Here is a 16,864-nt window from a genome sequence, read left to right on the forward strand (position 1 = left end):
ACACAAGAAGCTAGTAGAAGAACCGCTCACTTATAACTGAATTTATATGCAGATGAGCAACTGAATGAATAATTTAAAAATAAATCGACTATATCTTTTCCCCACACATCGATTTCTTCTTATATTGTTGAGGGTTGTATAGATTTGTATAGACTTACTGGAGAGAAATTTAGGAGCATTTAGTAACAGTATGTTATCCCAGATTTCCAAATGTACTCAACTTCACCGGAGAGTGTAAATGTGAGGACATTTAATGGACATTGCATTTATCATATGAAATTTTGAAACAACTTTAACACCCATCAGTGGTGAGAGAGGCATTAAGATGTTGTGCGAGTAGATGATGTCCCTGGACCACACATTTGAAACTGTTAAGAAGCGCAGAGTGTGGTGGCACATGCCCATAGACCCAGAGCTTCAGAGACCGAAGCAGGAGAATCTCAAAATCAAGGCAAATTTGATCTACATAACAAGGTTCTGTTTCAAAAAAAGTTAAAATGATCAAACATAGTAAGACAATCAGTTTTAGGATATATAGATTTACTACTATGTAGAAGGAAAAATGCACCTGTTATGATATAAATACACAACAAAGCACTCCACAGCATACTACTCCAGGCTGTTGAAGTAGTATGATAGATATACATACGGTCCTGCACGTGTTTCAGCTACTTGAGTAGCTGTGCTTTTAATTATCTAGTATTTATATGCATGATAAACCACCACCTGGAGAAATACAGGCTACGTTTTTACAGTAGTTACCATTTGTGATATCTCATAACAAAGACTTTACTTATTTCTAAATTGTTTTAATATATAAATGTGAATAAGTAATTGATATAAAATTAAAGCAGGCTTCAGGCCCAAATGGCCATGGTTTCAAAAAGTTTGACAATTCAAGAAGAAATATTGTATTTACATATTTATAAAGGTTAGTCTAAATGCTGCACCAAGTTCAAAACTTAGAACTTGGTGACCCTTTCAACGACCATTATAATCATGAGAGGATCTAGACTAGCCTATGCACCCCATTATAATCATGAGAGGATCTAGACTAGCCTATGCACCCCAGATACGTCACTAAAATGAAATGGAGCCACAGTATAATTTTTGAAACTGTGCTTTAATTCTAAATTGATGACAGTGACTCAAAGCACACAGAGTCAGGTATTTCAGGTGGGGACAGGATATGTGTATGGAGGAAGCAAAGCTCTCTCTCCACAGCAGACCTGCAACGTCACTGGCGTTGGTTTTGTGCACTCTAAGTCCCTCTGCTCTAAGACCTCAGTTGCCTTCATCACACCATTTTCCTCTTGTAAACAAGAGCAAGCGATCTGCCACGCCCCAGCACGAATGGGCAATGATCAGATGCCATCAGCCAGTCCTCGCAGCTTCTGGGTCTAAGGTGGCTTTCCTGCGTGCTTCCTTCAGGACTTGTACCGACTTCACACTGGGTGGGCGAAGGGAAGCATGTGGGGAAGGTGTACCGCAAGCCAGCCTTCCCCAGCGTCCCCCGAGTCCCCATCAGGCCTTTGGTTTTTTTCACAGCTCTTCACAGACGCTGTTCACATAGTTTTACATAGTGTCCTCGTAGTCCATATATGCAGTGTTTATCTTCCTTGGCTTGGAATAGATTTCAGGGGAGACCTGGAGGGACCAAAGAAGAGAAAACAGAAGAACATGTCTTCCCCTGGGCCTCTTCCTGGCCAACCTGGATGCATTTTGTCATGTGCAACCACACTACCTTAAAAGGAGCCTCTTGGAAGGCTGTGGCCTTCTGCCAGGATTGTCAAAGGAGCCTGTCCACTCCTGAAGCTCCCAGAGGTGCTTGCTGAACAACACTATGTGCAGCCATTACTCGGAGATATGGGAATGAAGGAAACTGAACATGCTCTCAGGCTTTCTGAGGACTTGAGTTCTGCCCTGAGACCACCCTATGCTGGACAAAGCTGCGAAGCGCCTGCGATACTTGTGGGCATTCAGAAGTACTTTTGTGGCATCATGGATGACTTTTAGAATTTTTTAATTGTGCGTATATGTGCTGCCTGTGTGTATGCATGAACGTAGGTGCCCATGGGGAGTAGAAGAAGGCGCTGGGTCCCCTGGAGCTGGAGAGGCAGGTGGCTGGCTGGGACTTGCATTCTGGTCCTCTATAAGAGCAGTGAGCCTCTTAACTGTTGCCACCTCTCTAGCCCCATCACAGATATCACGAATTATCCAGGAGTTATAAACTATGAATTTTTCATAATACAAATTATGTTTGTGCCAAGTAGATCCCAATGCTGTTGTTAGGATGGCCTTGTGCATGTTTCACAAGGCCTGGTTTTAAAGGCAACATTAGTTTTTTTGAGTATTGTTCAGTATTAACTTAGTTCACTTCATATTGCTAGCTACACAGCACTAGGTGATGGCTGTACAGTTCAACAGAGATTTTCAAATAAATAGAACTTTTTAGATAAGTATAAACCATGATTGAACTATATATGTCAACACATTACTCAAGGAAATATATCCATAAGCCTCCAAAACTCCCTCATATGGTGATTATTGCTGTAGCTAAATGCCTTTTATCTCTGCTATGCTGGTAGATAAAGAACTGTGGTGTTTTTCCTCCTCCTAAGTAGCAATACTATGGAAAGGCATTAAGACAGTCTGGGAGGGGGGGCAGAGAAGGCACACAGAGGACAGGGAAGACCCGGCTTACCTCACTTGTCCTGTGCGTTGTCACGTACTGAGCTGTGGAGGAAAGAGTAAGCACTGTGAGGGTCCGCTTATAATTAGTATTTTACATCCTTCCATCAGTAGAGCTCGCTTCTGCCCCGGCCTGTTTTCCCTAGACTGAGCTCAGCGCCATTTCCTGCCTTCCTTTCTACCATGTGAACCGTTATCTCAGAGTCCCCAGAAGAATGGGCAGCCTGGGGTGGGTGGGTACACAGGCCCTTCTGGCACTGGAGACACTTTGATACCTCTCTCCTTTTCTGGGCCTGCCATGTATAGGATGGCAGGAGCAATAGCTGCGAGGGCCATGCAGGTCACTCGGCAGCAGCTGACGTCTTCGGGTTACCTTGAAAACCCGGCCGTGTGAACATGCACTAGGCCAGTCTAACAACAGCACTGGGCTCTAGTTGAAACAGCTTCCAGAACAAAGTAACTATAGTGATACCTGCAGCCAGCCCTAAGGACAAACACTGCCACATTGCCGAGCGGGGCCATTGACTGTCCTCTCGGTTCTGGGACAGACGGAAGTCAGAGAAGACTCCATCCCGTTCCCTTTCTTACCCGCTGCCGGTTCCAGCTGCTGCTGGGTATGGTATACCAGTGAGTAAATTTCATCGCCACTTACAACATTCACTGAAACAAGAAGGGAGACATACTGAAGCAACCCTTTCTTCCCGTTCCTTCACTCACTCCACACCCACCTCCTCTCACAAACTCCAAGGCAGGTGGATCTTCTGTTTGTGGAGGGACTGGGTTGCGGCAGAATCGACTTTGGCGAGCAGACCACACCCTGGATAGCCTCCCTTTCCAGCCTGTGCCGTGACGACTCAGGTCATTGGGAAGCCTTACCGTTCTCATACACCGACTGTAACTGCCTTGGGTCAGGTGAGTTGAGGTAGCTGGATTCTCGGAGCACAGGCCTGGGAGGGCTCCTGCAAGCACAAAACACACACCATCCCAGATGCTCCGGGCGTGACTGCCGAGAATGCACAATGGGAAGGACAGGGTTCTGCACCGGACACTAATTCATGGAAAGATTAACAGCTGGAGGGGACAGCTGTGTGGTGGAAGCTGAGGCCTTATCAGTGGGCAGGATTGGGCTCTGTGTGCTGCCCCAGAGCATGTGTTCCAGGGCGCGGGTTCACCACGGCATCACCCACACATGTAACGGTTACCAGCTAGGGATCCTGATCAGGTCCGTCTTCTCTGTCAGTTAAAGAATTCAAAGGCGGGAAAAGCCTCGAGTGCAGCAGGTAACAGCAGAGAAATTGTGAACGCGGCGGGCAGCGGAAGACAGAATCAGCAGCTGAAGAAAGGGTTTTTGCCAGGGGTGAGGAAGCCGCACACCCAGCAGGCACATAGGGAGAGGCCCTCAGCACACAGGGGTGACTCGAAAAGATGGAGTCTCCCTGAGGGTTGGGTTTTTTGTTTGTTTGTTTTGAAGGATCGTCTTCTCCCCATCTGGGGTTGCTCAGGTGAAGAAAGACCGGATGTCTGATTGGCCTACAACTGTTGTGTGTGTCCTGACAGCATCATGAACCTGAGCCCGCCTGTCAGCAGGGGCCTATTGGCAGGAGACACATCACCCAAGGCCTTTGTTTTAAGCTGCCAGGCTTTGGTGCCCAGGTCAGGAGGGCGGGGGAAGAAGCCAGTGTCTTACAAGTTCATTCTTTTTATCACGCAGTCATCGTTCCTGTCCCTGTCTTTCTGCTTATCAGGGAGTCTAACTGCTAGTCCCTTGGAACAGAGCAGGGTACTAAGTAAAGGTGTAGTGATTCATCTCAGTTAAAAACAGACAGCTGGCCGAGTAGGCAGCGTGAGGAAGGAACAGAAGAAAGTGGTCATGTACATGCTACACCGCTGGGATATGGAATGAGTGCTTATCATTGGTGTGGAAGACACACAAGCCAAGTTTGGAACCGGCAAGCATTTTAGAAATCTTTTCCCCGTCTAAGATTCTAACAAGCCTCCCCAACAACATCTCCAGTATATCTCTTACTCTCTGTCTTGCATTTCAGAGACTCGTAGCTTATATATCTTATCTGTCCTAAAATACTTTTAGACTCTCAGGGCTTTCCTCTGCTGTAGTGAAAGGTTCAGGCATTATGCTGGCCCGCCCTGTCACTAGGCAGAATGCACTCAGGCAGCGCTCTGGACAGCCCAGGGTTCCATGAGTACAGTCTGCACGCAGGTGCAAAGGACCCCTTTAAAGGACAGACCCCCCAACTTCCCTCCCGGTTCACTTTTATTCTTACACTGTCTTACTTCTCTTCACCTCTGCTCTCTGCTCTCCCTCCATGCTTCCTCTCTTTCCCTTCGCCGCTCCCCCTCCCCCTCCTCCACCCCCTCTGGCTCTGCCGCCACTGTAATAAACTATGGTTAATGTACTCTCCATGGCTCGTACTGTATCTCACCAGACCCGGTTCCATCTCGTGCGCCTTTCTAATTTCTGTTTTCTAATTTTTAAACTTTTACAAAAGAACAACAGTAAGTAAAGCTGACTACATGATTAAACCGGTGGTGAGACCAAGAGAAATCAAGAGACTACAACTGCAGAGGCATTGGAAGGAAGCAGCTGCGAAAAATGGAGAAATAGTTTAAAGTAATTAGTGAAAGAGAAATAGCAAATTGATGTTCGAAGTTGCCAATAGGGGAACCCGGGAGTGAGTTTTAGGTGCAGGGAAACAGGGAAGCAGCTCAGGAGAGAGGGCACCAGAGTCTTAAGTTTTCATGGTACCAGAAGGTGCCATGCAAGTTTCTTGGGGAGGGAAACAACCAACGGTCTTATCCAGCAGTGACACCTTTGAACCGCAACAGCCAGTGTGGCATGATAAGCCTAAGGATTCAGTAGCGGATAGTGCTACTCAGGGCTAGTGAAGTCATCAATCTTAGAGGAGGACATACGACCACCATGTCACTAAACCAGCATAATTCCTAACTACATTTTACATATTTGTCCTTATACTCGCAGATGAATTCATCTGTCAACCAAGAATCTTCTCTCTGCAACAGCTTGAGTCCATTACAGAAAACCACAACCAACCAACACACAGAGTTGTGAAGTCTATTCCCAATGGATACATCTACAAAACACTCCCGCACCAAAGACTTGAGGAACATTGTGGAAGAGGGGGTGGGGAAGTGTGTAAGAGCCAGAGGGTCAGAAAGTTTCCTGTGAGAGTGTGTCTCCCAGTAATGTCAGAAGCTACACCCATGAAGCCTCGCCAACATGACTGCCTAAACAAAGACAACAAAGACAGACATATTTAATTGGACAGGGAAAGACTGTACACAGAGAACTTCAGGCAGCAGAGGGATGCTGAGAGTGGGAGACGTGCTCTTCCCTTGGGAACAGCATAGCAATCGGTTATCCAATACCAAATGGTTGGGCCTGGAAACAAGCATAAAGTCAATATACAGACCGAGCAGATTGTATTTAGGTTTAGAAACACATATGTGTATACATGTACATATATCTATATAACAATAATCAAAAGAAAAAGGATGCCATGAATTTGAAAAAGAGCAGGGAGGGGCATATGTGAGCATTTGGAGGGAGGAAAGAGAAGGGGAAAATGATGTCATTATACTATAATCTTAAAGAAATAGCTTTTTAAAGTAAGTTTACGGCATCATTAGTGCATAGAGAAATCAGGGCTCTCACCTGAGTGGGTCATCTGATTGTCTTCCTGCAAGAAGAAAATGAGAGCTTGTATCAGTGGGGCCCTACTTTAGCTGCCCTCCTGCCTTGGCGGTGCTTGGTTGGGATGCCACAACGTCCCCAGTGGACCTCTGGGGGACACTTACAGTCTTTATATCACAACTAAGACAATTTAGGTCCAGCAGCATTAAGTCAACTCCAAAAAGTTGGAAGTCAACAACTTCCCAAGCCGGTGGGTACCCGAAACAGGATTTGGGACTTTCTGTCTGTTACATCCTTTGCTTTGAATTCGCAACCATTCCGATGAATCTTATCCTGCCCAGAGTCCCAGAGCCAGGCTCTGCCGTGGCCAAGTTATAGCTGGGAGGTGTCCAAAGATGTTGGAAAAGCTTGGAATTCAAGTGAGATTTGGATCGCCTCACACCGTCCTCTACTGACCATCTTCAACTTGCTCAGTGGAGACTTAAGGAGCCCAAGGTGAAACATAAACAGCTGTGAAACTATAGCTTGTGATAAACTCAGAAAGAGGTAAATAACTTAAAATCCAAAATGGAGAGCAATTGCTGACTATGCTACCAGGTGAAACTCTCAGGAGAAAAGCAGTGTTTCATCTACAAGGAGAGAAAGATCGGGTATGATCAGAACCCAGAGGGACGTGAGTTGTGTTTCAGGGAGAAGTAAAAGCGTGTGGCAGTGCCCTTGGGTAAGACTGCACAGACTGGAGCTAGCCAAAGCGAGTAGGTAAGCGCTGCTCCTCCTTTCCAGTTTACTAGACAGGTGCTTTAACCAGCTAAGCGACCAGCCGCTTCTGCTCTAGTTTAAAAAATAGCTAATTTCATATAAAAATTAAATCACGGAAGAACAAGATATCAGCTGGTGAACTTTGTTAAAATAGTGCTTTAGCAGGCTTTGAAAGTTTATGAGAAGACACACGGGCATGCACTTACTCTGCAGGATGCATGCCACAAATGCAATCTGCTTCTGGAAAAAATGGTGACAGTAGCAAAGCATGAATATATTAAGTTACTAACCTCTTTTTCTCTTCATCCAGTAGCAAAATATTAGGGCCATGGTGAGGGGGCCAAGACAGCCAACCAGCCACTCAGTAACTCCTGAGGTGAGGCGACTGCTTCCAGACTCAATGGGCACCGAGGAGAGACCTGCGCATGGAGTCCGGTAAGGAAGGGCTGAGTTTGGAAAACAGACGTCTTGTGTGTGGATTATGTTCAAAGGCTGCTCCTGATGGGGGAGGGTGTCCTTTTTATCTAGAGAACCCTTGCTTCTCGCTCTGATGGAAGAAGATAGGCGTTCAAACTCTGTTCTCCACACCCATGGCAGCATCACGTACAGAAGCCCTGCCCTTGACATACATCACTGGAAAAACTGATGCTTTCTCGGGAAGAGACGCCGACCTTGACAGTTTTAAAGTATGACCAATACCTGTTAGGTTGAGAGTCACCACCTCGCTGCGGTGGGCACCCTGACCATTGCTGGCTTCGCAGAAGTAGTTTCCAGAACGTTCTGCAGTCAGGGATAAGTTGAAGGACGATCCTCCTCCAGAGGGAGCCGAGCTGTTTCCCAGAATGACATTCTCATGGTAAAACTGATAGAAGATTGGAGGAGAGCCTCTCGGGGCCTCACAGCGAAGCTCCAGCAGGTCCCCCAGCACAGCCTGGGTTCCAGAGTCCCCAAAGGTAAGGACGGGGCGAGACACTGGAACTGGTCAACAGTGAGCAATTAGAGAAGGGTGCCTCGATGGCGCAACAGACCCATAATGTCTGCCTGTTCTCTAGAGGCTCAACCCCACTCAAGTCGCTAAGGGCAGCGCGGGGGAGTGTGGAGCTTCGTGCGGGACATGCTGTAGATGCGGTGACTGTGTCACTTACCTCTGACAGTGACATTCACCAGGTCACTGAGAACAGGACCGTAGCCATTGTCAGCTGCACAGTAGTATTGCCCAGCGCTGCTTTCCTTCATTTTGAGGATCTCAAACTCTGCTGTCAGTGAATGCTGTATCTTTGTTTCCAGATTTGAACCCAGGGTTCCTCTGTACCAGAGGTATGTTATGTTTCCAGTAGCGTTAGCAACGGAACAAATGAGGACCAGTGTGTTTCCCTCCATCCCCCATCCCCCTGGGGGCCGTGTCTCCAAGCTCACATCAGAGACAGGGACTCCTGTGGGAACACAAGGTAACGAAGAGGACCCTGAGTAGAAAGAATTTCAGAGAGGAGTATGTGTGGTGACCCTGAGAGGCTGGCAAAGTTGGTGACTTCAATAGCTCACATTGGGGCTGGCAAAGTTGGTGACTTCAATAGCTCACATTGGGGCTGGTGCTCTGCTGACTTGGAATCATCTTAGATTTGGCTGGTAGTCACAGGGTAGGAAAAGCACTCTACAGCTACTGTAGAGTATGTGATGTCATCTCCCACCCTAGGATAACATAATTTCTACTACCTTATAGTGATTTCTAGTCCAAGTTGTAAATCAAACTGCTGGGCTATGAATACTCTTTCAAACTCTTACTTGCTGTGTGTGTTTGCTCAAATGACTTAATTTCTCTTAGACCCAATTTCCATTTGTAAATGTGTGACTATCATTGCCTCCTGCAGTATTAGAGATCACTTACATCACACGTATGAAGCACTAGAGTAGAATCTGCTATGTGTGAGCTGTTCGAGGTTTTTACAGTTTGGGGTAGATTTTGCTTTACCAGTGTTGACGTTTGAGACTATTTCAACCCTTTGTAGGTACTGGACATTTGCTTTTGATGATCGACCCTGACATGGAATCACATGGTACAGGGTACTAAAACATCGTTTTTCTGTTGTAGAGTCTTCCATAAACTCTTCTCCAATAACCTACTCGACACGTTTCCCCCACAAAGCCCTTTCTTGCTATTTCACCAGGGAAGCTGGTAGCTCCTCCCAGTGTCTACTGTCTCAGGAAGGAGCGTGGGAGACATTCTGTCCTGCTCTTCTCTAACCAGCCTCTGACTCTGGGAGAGCCTCTGGGAGAGCAAGCTTAGACACTCACTCTGCACATGTATGTCGACTGCCCGGCTCCACTTCTTGATATTGTGAGTTTCTGCTTTTGCCGAGCACCAGTAAGGCTCTGGGTCTTTCCTCCACATGGGGCGGATCTGAAGCTTTGGGGAGTAGCTGCAGCCTGACCCAAGGACCTTGCCATCCTTGACGAAGCAGAACAGGAGCTGGATATGTGGGCTGTGTGTGAGGACCTGGGTCTTGCAGGTCAGGGTTACGGAATGCCCCTCTACCGGATGGGAAGAACTGACTTCTAGCACAGGGTGTAGAAACAACTCTAGAGAAAAGCATAAACACAAACTCCAGGCAGTGTTCCTGATTAGGCGTCTTTTGTGTTCTCAGCCTCAGGAACGCAAACATCTCCCACCACCTCCCTCATAGCCACGAGGCTGCTCCTTCTGGTACACCATAACCCTGTGCAATGGCACCAGCTTCTAGAAGGCAATCTTTACCTGTGGCTTAGATCTCATTATCTTGTTTTAAAGTTTCTGGCATAATTTTAAGAATTATGCTATAGCAAGTATATTGAAGATTGTCACTGGGCATGGCGAAGCTTGCCGGTCTAGTAAACTCTGTCTCTCTCTTTTCTCTTTTTCCTCCCCTCCTCCCTCCTTTCTTTCCTTCCTCTCTTCCTCCTGTTTTTGTTGTTGTTCAAGGACAAGTCCTCCTCCTCCTCCTCCTCCTCTTCCTCCTCCTCTTCCTCCTCCTCCTTCTCCTCCTCCTCCTCTTCCTCCTCCTCCTTCTTCTCCTCCTCTTCCTCCTCCTCCTCCTCCTCCTCCTCCTCCTCCTTTTGGTAGTACCAGAATCAAGGCAGCTGAGCATTACGTATGCTGGGCAAGTGTTCTACCATTGAACTAAAACTCATCTCATTTCTTTTACCTTTGTTATAAATCATGTTGAAAAGAAAAAAGGCTCCCCTTTTCCTGCCATCTCAGACATTACTTTCAAAGACACACACAACAGGGGAATCGGTTGTTATGGAAGCAACACCATGGAAACAAGAAGGGGCCTCAGTTCTCTGTCGACTCTTCTCTGACTCTCATGCTGCAGTTCTTGATGGAGAAAAGGGAGGGCACTTGCCTGGAAATTCCCTGAACCCATCATCCACACAGCCCAGATCCCTTGATTCAGAACTCCTACACAAACCTCTGCAGAATCCATGAGATGAGATAAAAATTTAATCCATGCCTTAGTTCTTAGGGATACATGCTCTGGAGTTTTAGGAACTCGTTTATGAGTATGTAAAGATGATTGAAGCTTTGAAGCTGCATTCTCCCCGTATCTCCCTCACTGTCCCATCAGCCCATGAAATGCCAGTCTCTTTGGGCATTTTGCTTAGCCCTTAGAGCTCTCAATTTGGGAGACTTTTATAGTTTACTAAGAGAAACTATCTCTCTTTACCAGATGAAAAATACCAAGTCATGTGTGTCCCTGGTGATACCTAGTTCAGTGTCCATGACCTCAAACTCTTCTTACATGAAGGCTTTTTTCAGGATCCTTTTAGGTATTAGTTACACCTACAGCTAGCATCTGTCCTAAGTATGGAATACTCTGCATCTTCTCTTTGTGGACATCTGTGGTCCCCATATAAACTTCACAGCATTTGAAACAGAGCTGAGAAAGAAAGGCATTAGGCACCTTCAGGCCTCTCTCCTGCCAGGGCCAGCATGACAAGGAACAAGAAACCAGACACACCTCTCTGCAAGAGTTTGGGGTTTTTCTTTGTAGTTCATGGCCTGTTTCAGATAATTCTCAAGCATCAGAGATTTCCTTAAAAACATGTAAACCAACTATTTCCTCGTCCTTGATGTGGGTTTGTATGTCTCTGTAGGCTGTGACTGAGTGCCTGGGGTTAGAGGAAAAGGGGAAACCACGCAACACAGCACACGTAACATTAGCACACGGGAGTTAAGCCTAGATACCAGCGAGGGACCCAGAAGACCAGATGGGGGACCCTCCGACCCTGCATTGCTTGGGTGCACTAGGCAATCTTTTTTTTAGCATTGTGACTCATAGTTTGTATGCAGGAGATCATTTCAGACCCAGTAGATTTGCATAAACTTCACAGAGAAAGTTACTTCTGGTAAGACAATTAATTAAATTTGCATATGCCAGACACACACACACACACACAGAGACAGAGACAGAGACAGAGAGAGAGAGAGAGAGAGAGAGAGAGAGAGAGAGAGAGAGAGAGAGAGAGAGAGAGAGAACAGAACAGCTACAACTAGGGCGGAGCTATAGATGGCGGGGCAGCGGTGTTGGAGTCTGCCTGCCTATCGCTGGGGACTAACTACAGAGCTGGGCTGTGACTCTGTAGCTTCATCTTTTCAGTCATTGGTGGTGCATCCCCCAACTGAACAGCACAGAGGGGACCCAGGGCCTCTGAAGAACAGACTCTTAAGTAAATCTCTAACACTTTCTGCCACCGCTGTGTGAGTGACCGTATTTCCACACTTGCCCGGAGGCTGTCTCCAGACCAGCTCACCCAGCTGGACAGACACAGGGCACAACGTGCTCCCAGAAGTCTCTGAAGTTTGTGTCCTGCAGAGGCATGGCTGTTCAGTCATCCACAGGCCTCGTGTGCTGATTGAGGTGACAAGGTACACTCCCTAGACTGTGAGGAAGACTGGGAAGCACAACTCACCAGCAGGTTCACAGAGTGGAGCTGGAAAAGAAACCAGTGTGAGCTGAACCAGGGTAGTGAGCTCCACAGACACCGCCAACCCTCTCCAAAGGGCTATCCCTGCAGCACCCTCTCCTTCCCGCGTGCCCTCCACACAACCCCCTCTTCTTCCCCTTCTTCTGATGTCCTCCCCCGCCCCAAATTCCTTTCTTCATTCTCTGTTTCTTTCCCCATATTCTGTATCATCCAGAAAAGACACACCGTCCTTCCTATAATTATAAGGTAATTTTCAGTAACCTCTGTCTCTGTGATGGAGAGAAGATTGCCTCGCTCTTAACTGCCTGTCCTTTGTTCCTCTGCTCTTATTCTCTATTCCCTCCTCCTCTTAAGAATCTTGCGTTTCATCTCTGGCCCCACTGCCAGGTATGTAGCAAAAGTCAAATAATAAGAATAAAGGTCTCTGTCTCAAGGCATGGAACCCCACGAGCTACCAACTTCCCATCAGAGGACTTTTGGGTTTAGAGAAAGAAGAATTGGAGTTCTTCAGATAGTCTCTCCTTTTGATGATATCATTGTCAAGAATGGGAAATTCTGGGAAAATGCAGGCTTTGTCACTAGGTAGTAGAGATACAGATATTCTCTCTTCCTCTTACAAGACAGGAGGTCTTAGAGTGTGAGCCTGAGACTCCTTCTCTGTGAGACTGAGATGGCGATTTGTAGAGACAAGTGCCTGGGCCCAGGGTGCTGGGAGTAGTGCCTAAAAGTTCTTTAAGATCTAATCAAGATTGTCTTATAATTATTAACTATTTTTATTATGCTTAGTTTGAAATGCCCACTTTGTTAAATGCTTATTTGAATAATTACTTCCTCAGGTAGTAGAAAGCAAGCAGAGGGAGCTAGCAGAACAGTCATACTTTCGTATTTGTTCATAAAGAAATACTTGGGGATACTCGACTGCCAAGGAATCTACACTGTAGCGGGAGACAGCTCCAGCACCAGAGGCTCAGAGAGCATTGCAGGAGAGGAGGCAAAACGATTGTAAGAGCAGAGGATCAGAGACTTTGCCGTGAAAGTGTGTTTCCAAGGAGTAACGGGACCCACGACACCTCAGCTATATGGCTGCCTAAAGAAGAGCAGAACAATGACAATATCAATACACATGCCAATGCACAAAGGGGAAATGTCGTGGGTCCCCGCCCCTAGATAAAGAAATACAGGCAAATAATGTTTGCTGAGTGTGTGGAGGAATATCCTCTTCCAGGGATGAGTCCCCTAATTGGTTGTCCAATACAAAGTGATCAGCCCTGGAATTGTATGAACACAAGCTACACTTGACTCAACAGGTTATAGTTACTTATTCATGTACATATATGGAACAATAATAATTAAAAAATGTTATTAATGTGTGAGGGTTAGAATGAGGACAAGGAAGGGGAAGTGTAATTACATTTTTATTTTGTTAAAATTTTTAATTAAATAGAACATTATTCCAGAAAGTATTGCTCAAATTAAAAATAAAGCAGAAAAAATAAGTTGTATTGAAGCTTCAGACAGTCTGGAGACTCAGAGTACTCCTGGCACAGAGTAGCAACCATGAGAGGGAGGGAGGGAGAGAAAGGAGAGGAGGGAGAGAAAAAGAGAGAGGGAAGGGGAGGAAGAGAGATAGGAGGAGAAGGGAAAGAGGGAGGCAGGGGAGGGGGAGAGGGATGGAGAGGGATGGAGAGAGAGGAAGGGAGAGATGAGAGAGAAGGGAAGGAAGGGATAGAGAGAGGGGGAGAGAGAGGGAGAGAAGGAGATGGGGAGAGGGTGAAAGAGATTAAGCACTATTTCTAAATTTTTGGCCAGAGGGATCAGAAAAATGGTGATGACATTTATTGAAACAGAAAAGTTGTGGGGAAAATGGGTAAATTAAGCATAGTGGTGACAGACGTAGAAATCAAGAAAGCTTTTTAAGATGTCTGGTAGACACCCGAGTTGTCATTGGCTGCTATCTAAAGAAAGAGTCTTAGCTGGTGAGATAAGCTTGACAGCACGGCACATTAACTGACAACGCTGTGTAAATATGGAGAAGGAACTACAGAGGAAGTCTAGGTGTCTACATCAAAGCTGTCGACATGTTGAGGACAGATTCAATTCAGCAGAGACAGCAAGAGCAGCAGATGTGAAGCAGAAAGAAAACAGAAGAGCATAGCATTCTGGAGACCAAGCTGAAAGTGTCCTGCAGGAGGCGTGGTCGATTGCACCTAACCCGGAGAGGCTGTGGAAGTGGGAGATGGAAGTGACCCCTGGATGTAGAAGTGGGAGATGGAAGTGACCCCTGGCTGAGGAAGTGGGAGATGGAAGTGACCTCTGGCTGAGGAAGTGGGAGATGGAAGTGACCTCTGGCTGAGGAAGTGGGAGATGGAAGTGACCCCTGGATGTGGAAGTGGGAGATGGAAGTGACCTCTGGCTGAGGAAGTGGGGAGGTGGATGTGACCCCTGGCTGAGGAAGTGGGAGATGGATGTGACCTCTGGCTGAGGAAGTGGGAGATGGATGTGACCTCTGGCTGAGGGGATGTGGAAGTGGTGGATGGCATTAGTGAGAACAGTTTCTGAGGAGTGACGGGGACGAAGGCTGGTTAAGGCGAGCTTGTGAAGCAAGCGATTTAAAATTAAAGTAAAAAAGAGAGAGCTGGGCGGACTGAGCAGGTGCCTGGGTCAAGAGCGAGAGAAGAGCTCACGGGACAAGATTGAGGGTGTGAAGGGATCTTTGATGAGGTAGAGACGGTCTCTGTTTTGGTTGTGCTTCAGGCAATACAACTCTAAACATCTGGGGAAAAGAATCTCGAGCTTCGGGAGGGCCAGTCTCACTAGAAATGAAGTTTAAAATAGAGAATCGGGGAAGTGAGTCAAGTTGAGACAGTCACCGAGAGCAGAGTGAAGGGAGATGCTGCGTGAAAGAAAAAAAAAAGATTTCCAAGCAAGCCCACGCGTTGATGGGAATAAGCCGGAGAGGAGGGAAAAATGTAAGGCAGGAGGAGGGTCTTGAGTAAGCAGACACTCCCTTCTTTGAGACAAGATAGGTAGCTGGTAGGCATGGCAGTAGAAGTATGGAGACTTTTCTTCCTGCTGTTTTTACCTTTTGAATAAAGTATTAATCAAAGTTATAAAATGGGACCAAAAAGGATTATGTTTGAGGAGAAATGAGAAGATAGGCGATAATGGTTCCCATAAGTGGAAAAACAGGGCTGTAGACGTGCGTATGAGGTTCTCCAGCAGATCTGAAGATCGTCTGTGATTTGGTTCCCACATTACATGTGGTAAGTAGTCTGGCAAGCCTTTGATTACTGTACCACTCGCCCGTTTGCACACAGTTAGAGCACATGGGAATGTGTCATCTGACTGCGGTAGGAAAACAGATGCAAGGGAACCCTAAAGTGTGGAGATGGAGAGCAGCACCTGAGCCCTGTGGAGAGTAGGCCTGTCCGCCATGGAAGATAAGCTGCCGTTTAGATATACAACACCAGAGAAAGTTAACTGTGAGTACAAGGGAATGAGGAGGGGCGATGAGAAATACTAAAGTTCCACGCTGAATAAAAGGAAATAATGTTGATAGAAGAAGAGGAACTGAGAGATGAATTTGTTGTGTGTGCATGTGTGTGCATGCGTGTGCGTGCGTGTGTGTGTGTGTGTGTGTCTGTGTGTGCATGTGTGTGCATGCGTGTGTGTGTGCGCGCGTGTGTGTGTGTGTATGTGTGTGTGCATGTGTGTGCGTGTGTGTGTGCATGTGTGTGCGTGCGTGTGTGTGTGCATGTGTGTGCGTGCGTGTGTGTGTGTGTGTGTGTCTGTGTATGTGTGTGTGCATGTGTGTGCGTGCGTGTGTGTGTGTGTGTGCATGTGTATGTGCACACACGCATGTATATCCGTGTATGAGCGAGAGACAGGCAGTGATAGAGACAGCGGCAACAAGAGCATCCCCAGGCAGAAACCTACTCCCATAATTCCTGACACCTTTTCAAGAACTGAGACCCCCACCCCAGACCCCAGTCTCAGTTGTGCAACTCACCACAGATCGACAGCAGGAGCCAAGGCAGCATGAGGGCCAGGCTGGGGATGGTAACTTGAAGGTGCCTCTCACCCAAGGAAAAAAAGAAAGCAAAACCAAGCTGCTCGCAGGGGAGTCGACAGGTGACAGCATCTCTGGGGTTTGAGGAAGCCAGGATGGGAAGTTAACCTTCAGCACGAGTTTACAGAAATAGCAGAAGAGAGGAAAGCTCTCCCGCGGTTAATCTTGGTTCCTCCTCCATGAAGCTGAAAAAATGAAGGTGCTCCTTCATATGGTTTGCTTCAGCTCCGCGATTTGGAGATTTTGTGTATTGGGAGATGAGGACTTTCTTTTCTTTAAGAACCCATGTGTCTTGGGGGTTGCAGGGAGATGGCTCTGGCTTAGAGCCTCACTGAGCTTTAGTCCTGCTGAGTTTCCCACAGCACATTGTCATCTTTGGTTAAGGATGTCTGCCTAAGTGTCTGGTCAAACACACCCTTCTTTCCTTGAAGCTTCTCCTGGGGTCTCACTCTCAGCTGTGTCTGATTCAGGGACTGAAGGGATTACTCCCAGGTTATGGTCGGTGTTTGCCGTTGTTGCGTAGGCTGATATATACAGATATCGCTGCCTTTTTAAAATTTTCAATGTCCCAACAAATGAACATGAAGCACTTTTTAAAAAGTCACAGAAAAGTATACAAACTGGGAGATGTCTGAAGTCAATACAGGAAGTGAGTATGCACCAGCTAGTCTCTGTACGGGAATAAGCTCACCATTGCCACCAAGTCTGGTGTT

The 16,864-nt window shown here is 46.8% G+C and overlaps 1 protein-coding gene across 1 annotated transcript; it reads right to left on the reverse strand.

The window, feature by feature from the left end:
* Positions 1–1,104: 1,104 nt before the first annotated feature.
* Positions 1,105–16,314, reverse strand: LOC101842094 (Fc receptor-like protein 1). Its single transcript, XM_021233054.2, has 11 exons — positions 16,092–16,314; positions 12,068–12,088; positions 9,413–9,697; positions 8,266–8,553; positions 7,820–8,098; positions 7,411–7,539; positions 6,383–6,407; positions 3,568–3,650; positions 3,280–3,351; positions 2,705–2,736; positions 1,105–1,647 (listed from the first exon to the last, which is right to left on the reverse strand). The coding sequence occupies exons 1-11, from the start codon at positions 16,120–16,122 to the stop codon at positions 1,576–1,578; spliced, it is 1,317 nt and encodes a 438-aa protein (XP_021088713.1). The 5' UTR covers positions 16,123–16,314; the 3' UTR covers positions 1,105–1,575.
* Positions 16,315–16,864: the final 550 nt, after the last annotated feature.

The sequence above is a fragment of the Mesocricetus auratus genome, unplaced genomic scaffold (assembly GCF_017639785.1).
Source record: "Mesocricetus auratus isolate SY011 unplaced genomic scaffold, BCM_Maur_2.0 Super-Scaffold_100009, whole genome shotgun sequence".
NCBI classification, from domain to species: domain Eukaryota; kingdom Metazoa; phylum Chordata; class Mammalia; order Rodentia; family Cricetidae; genus Mesocricetus; species Mesocricetus auratus.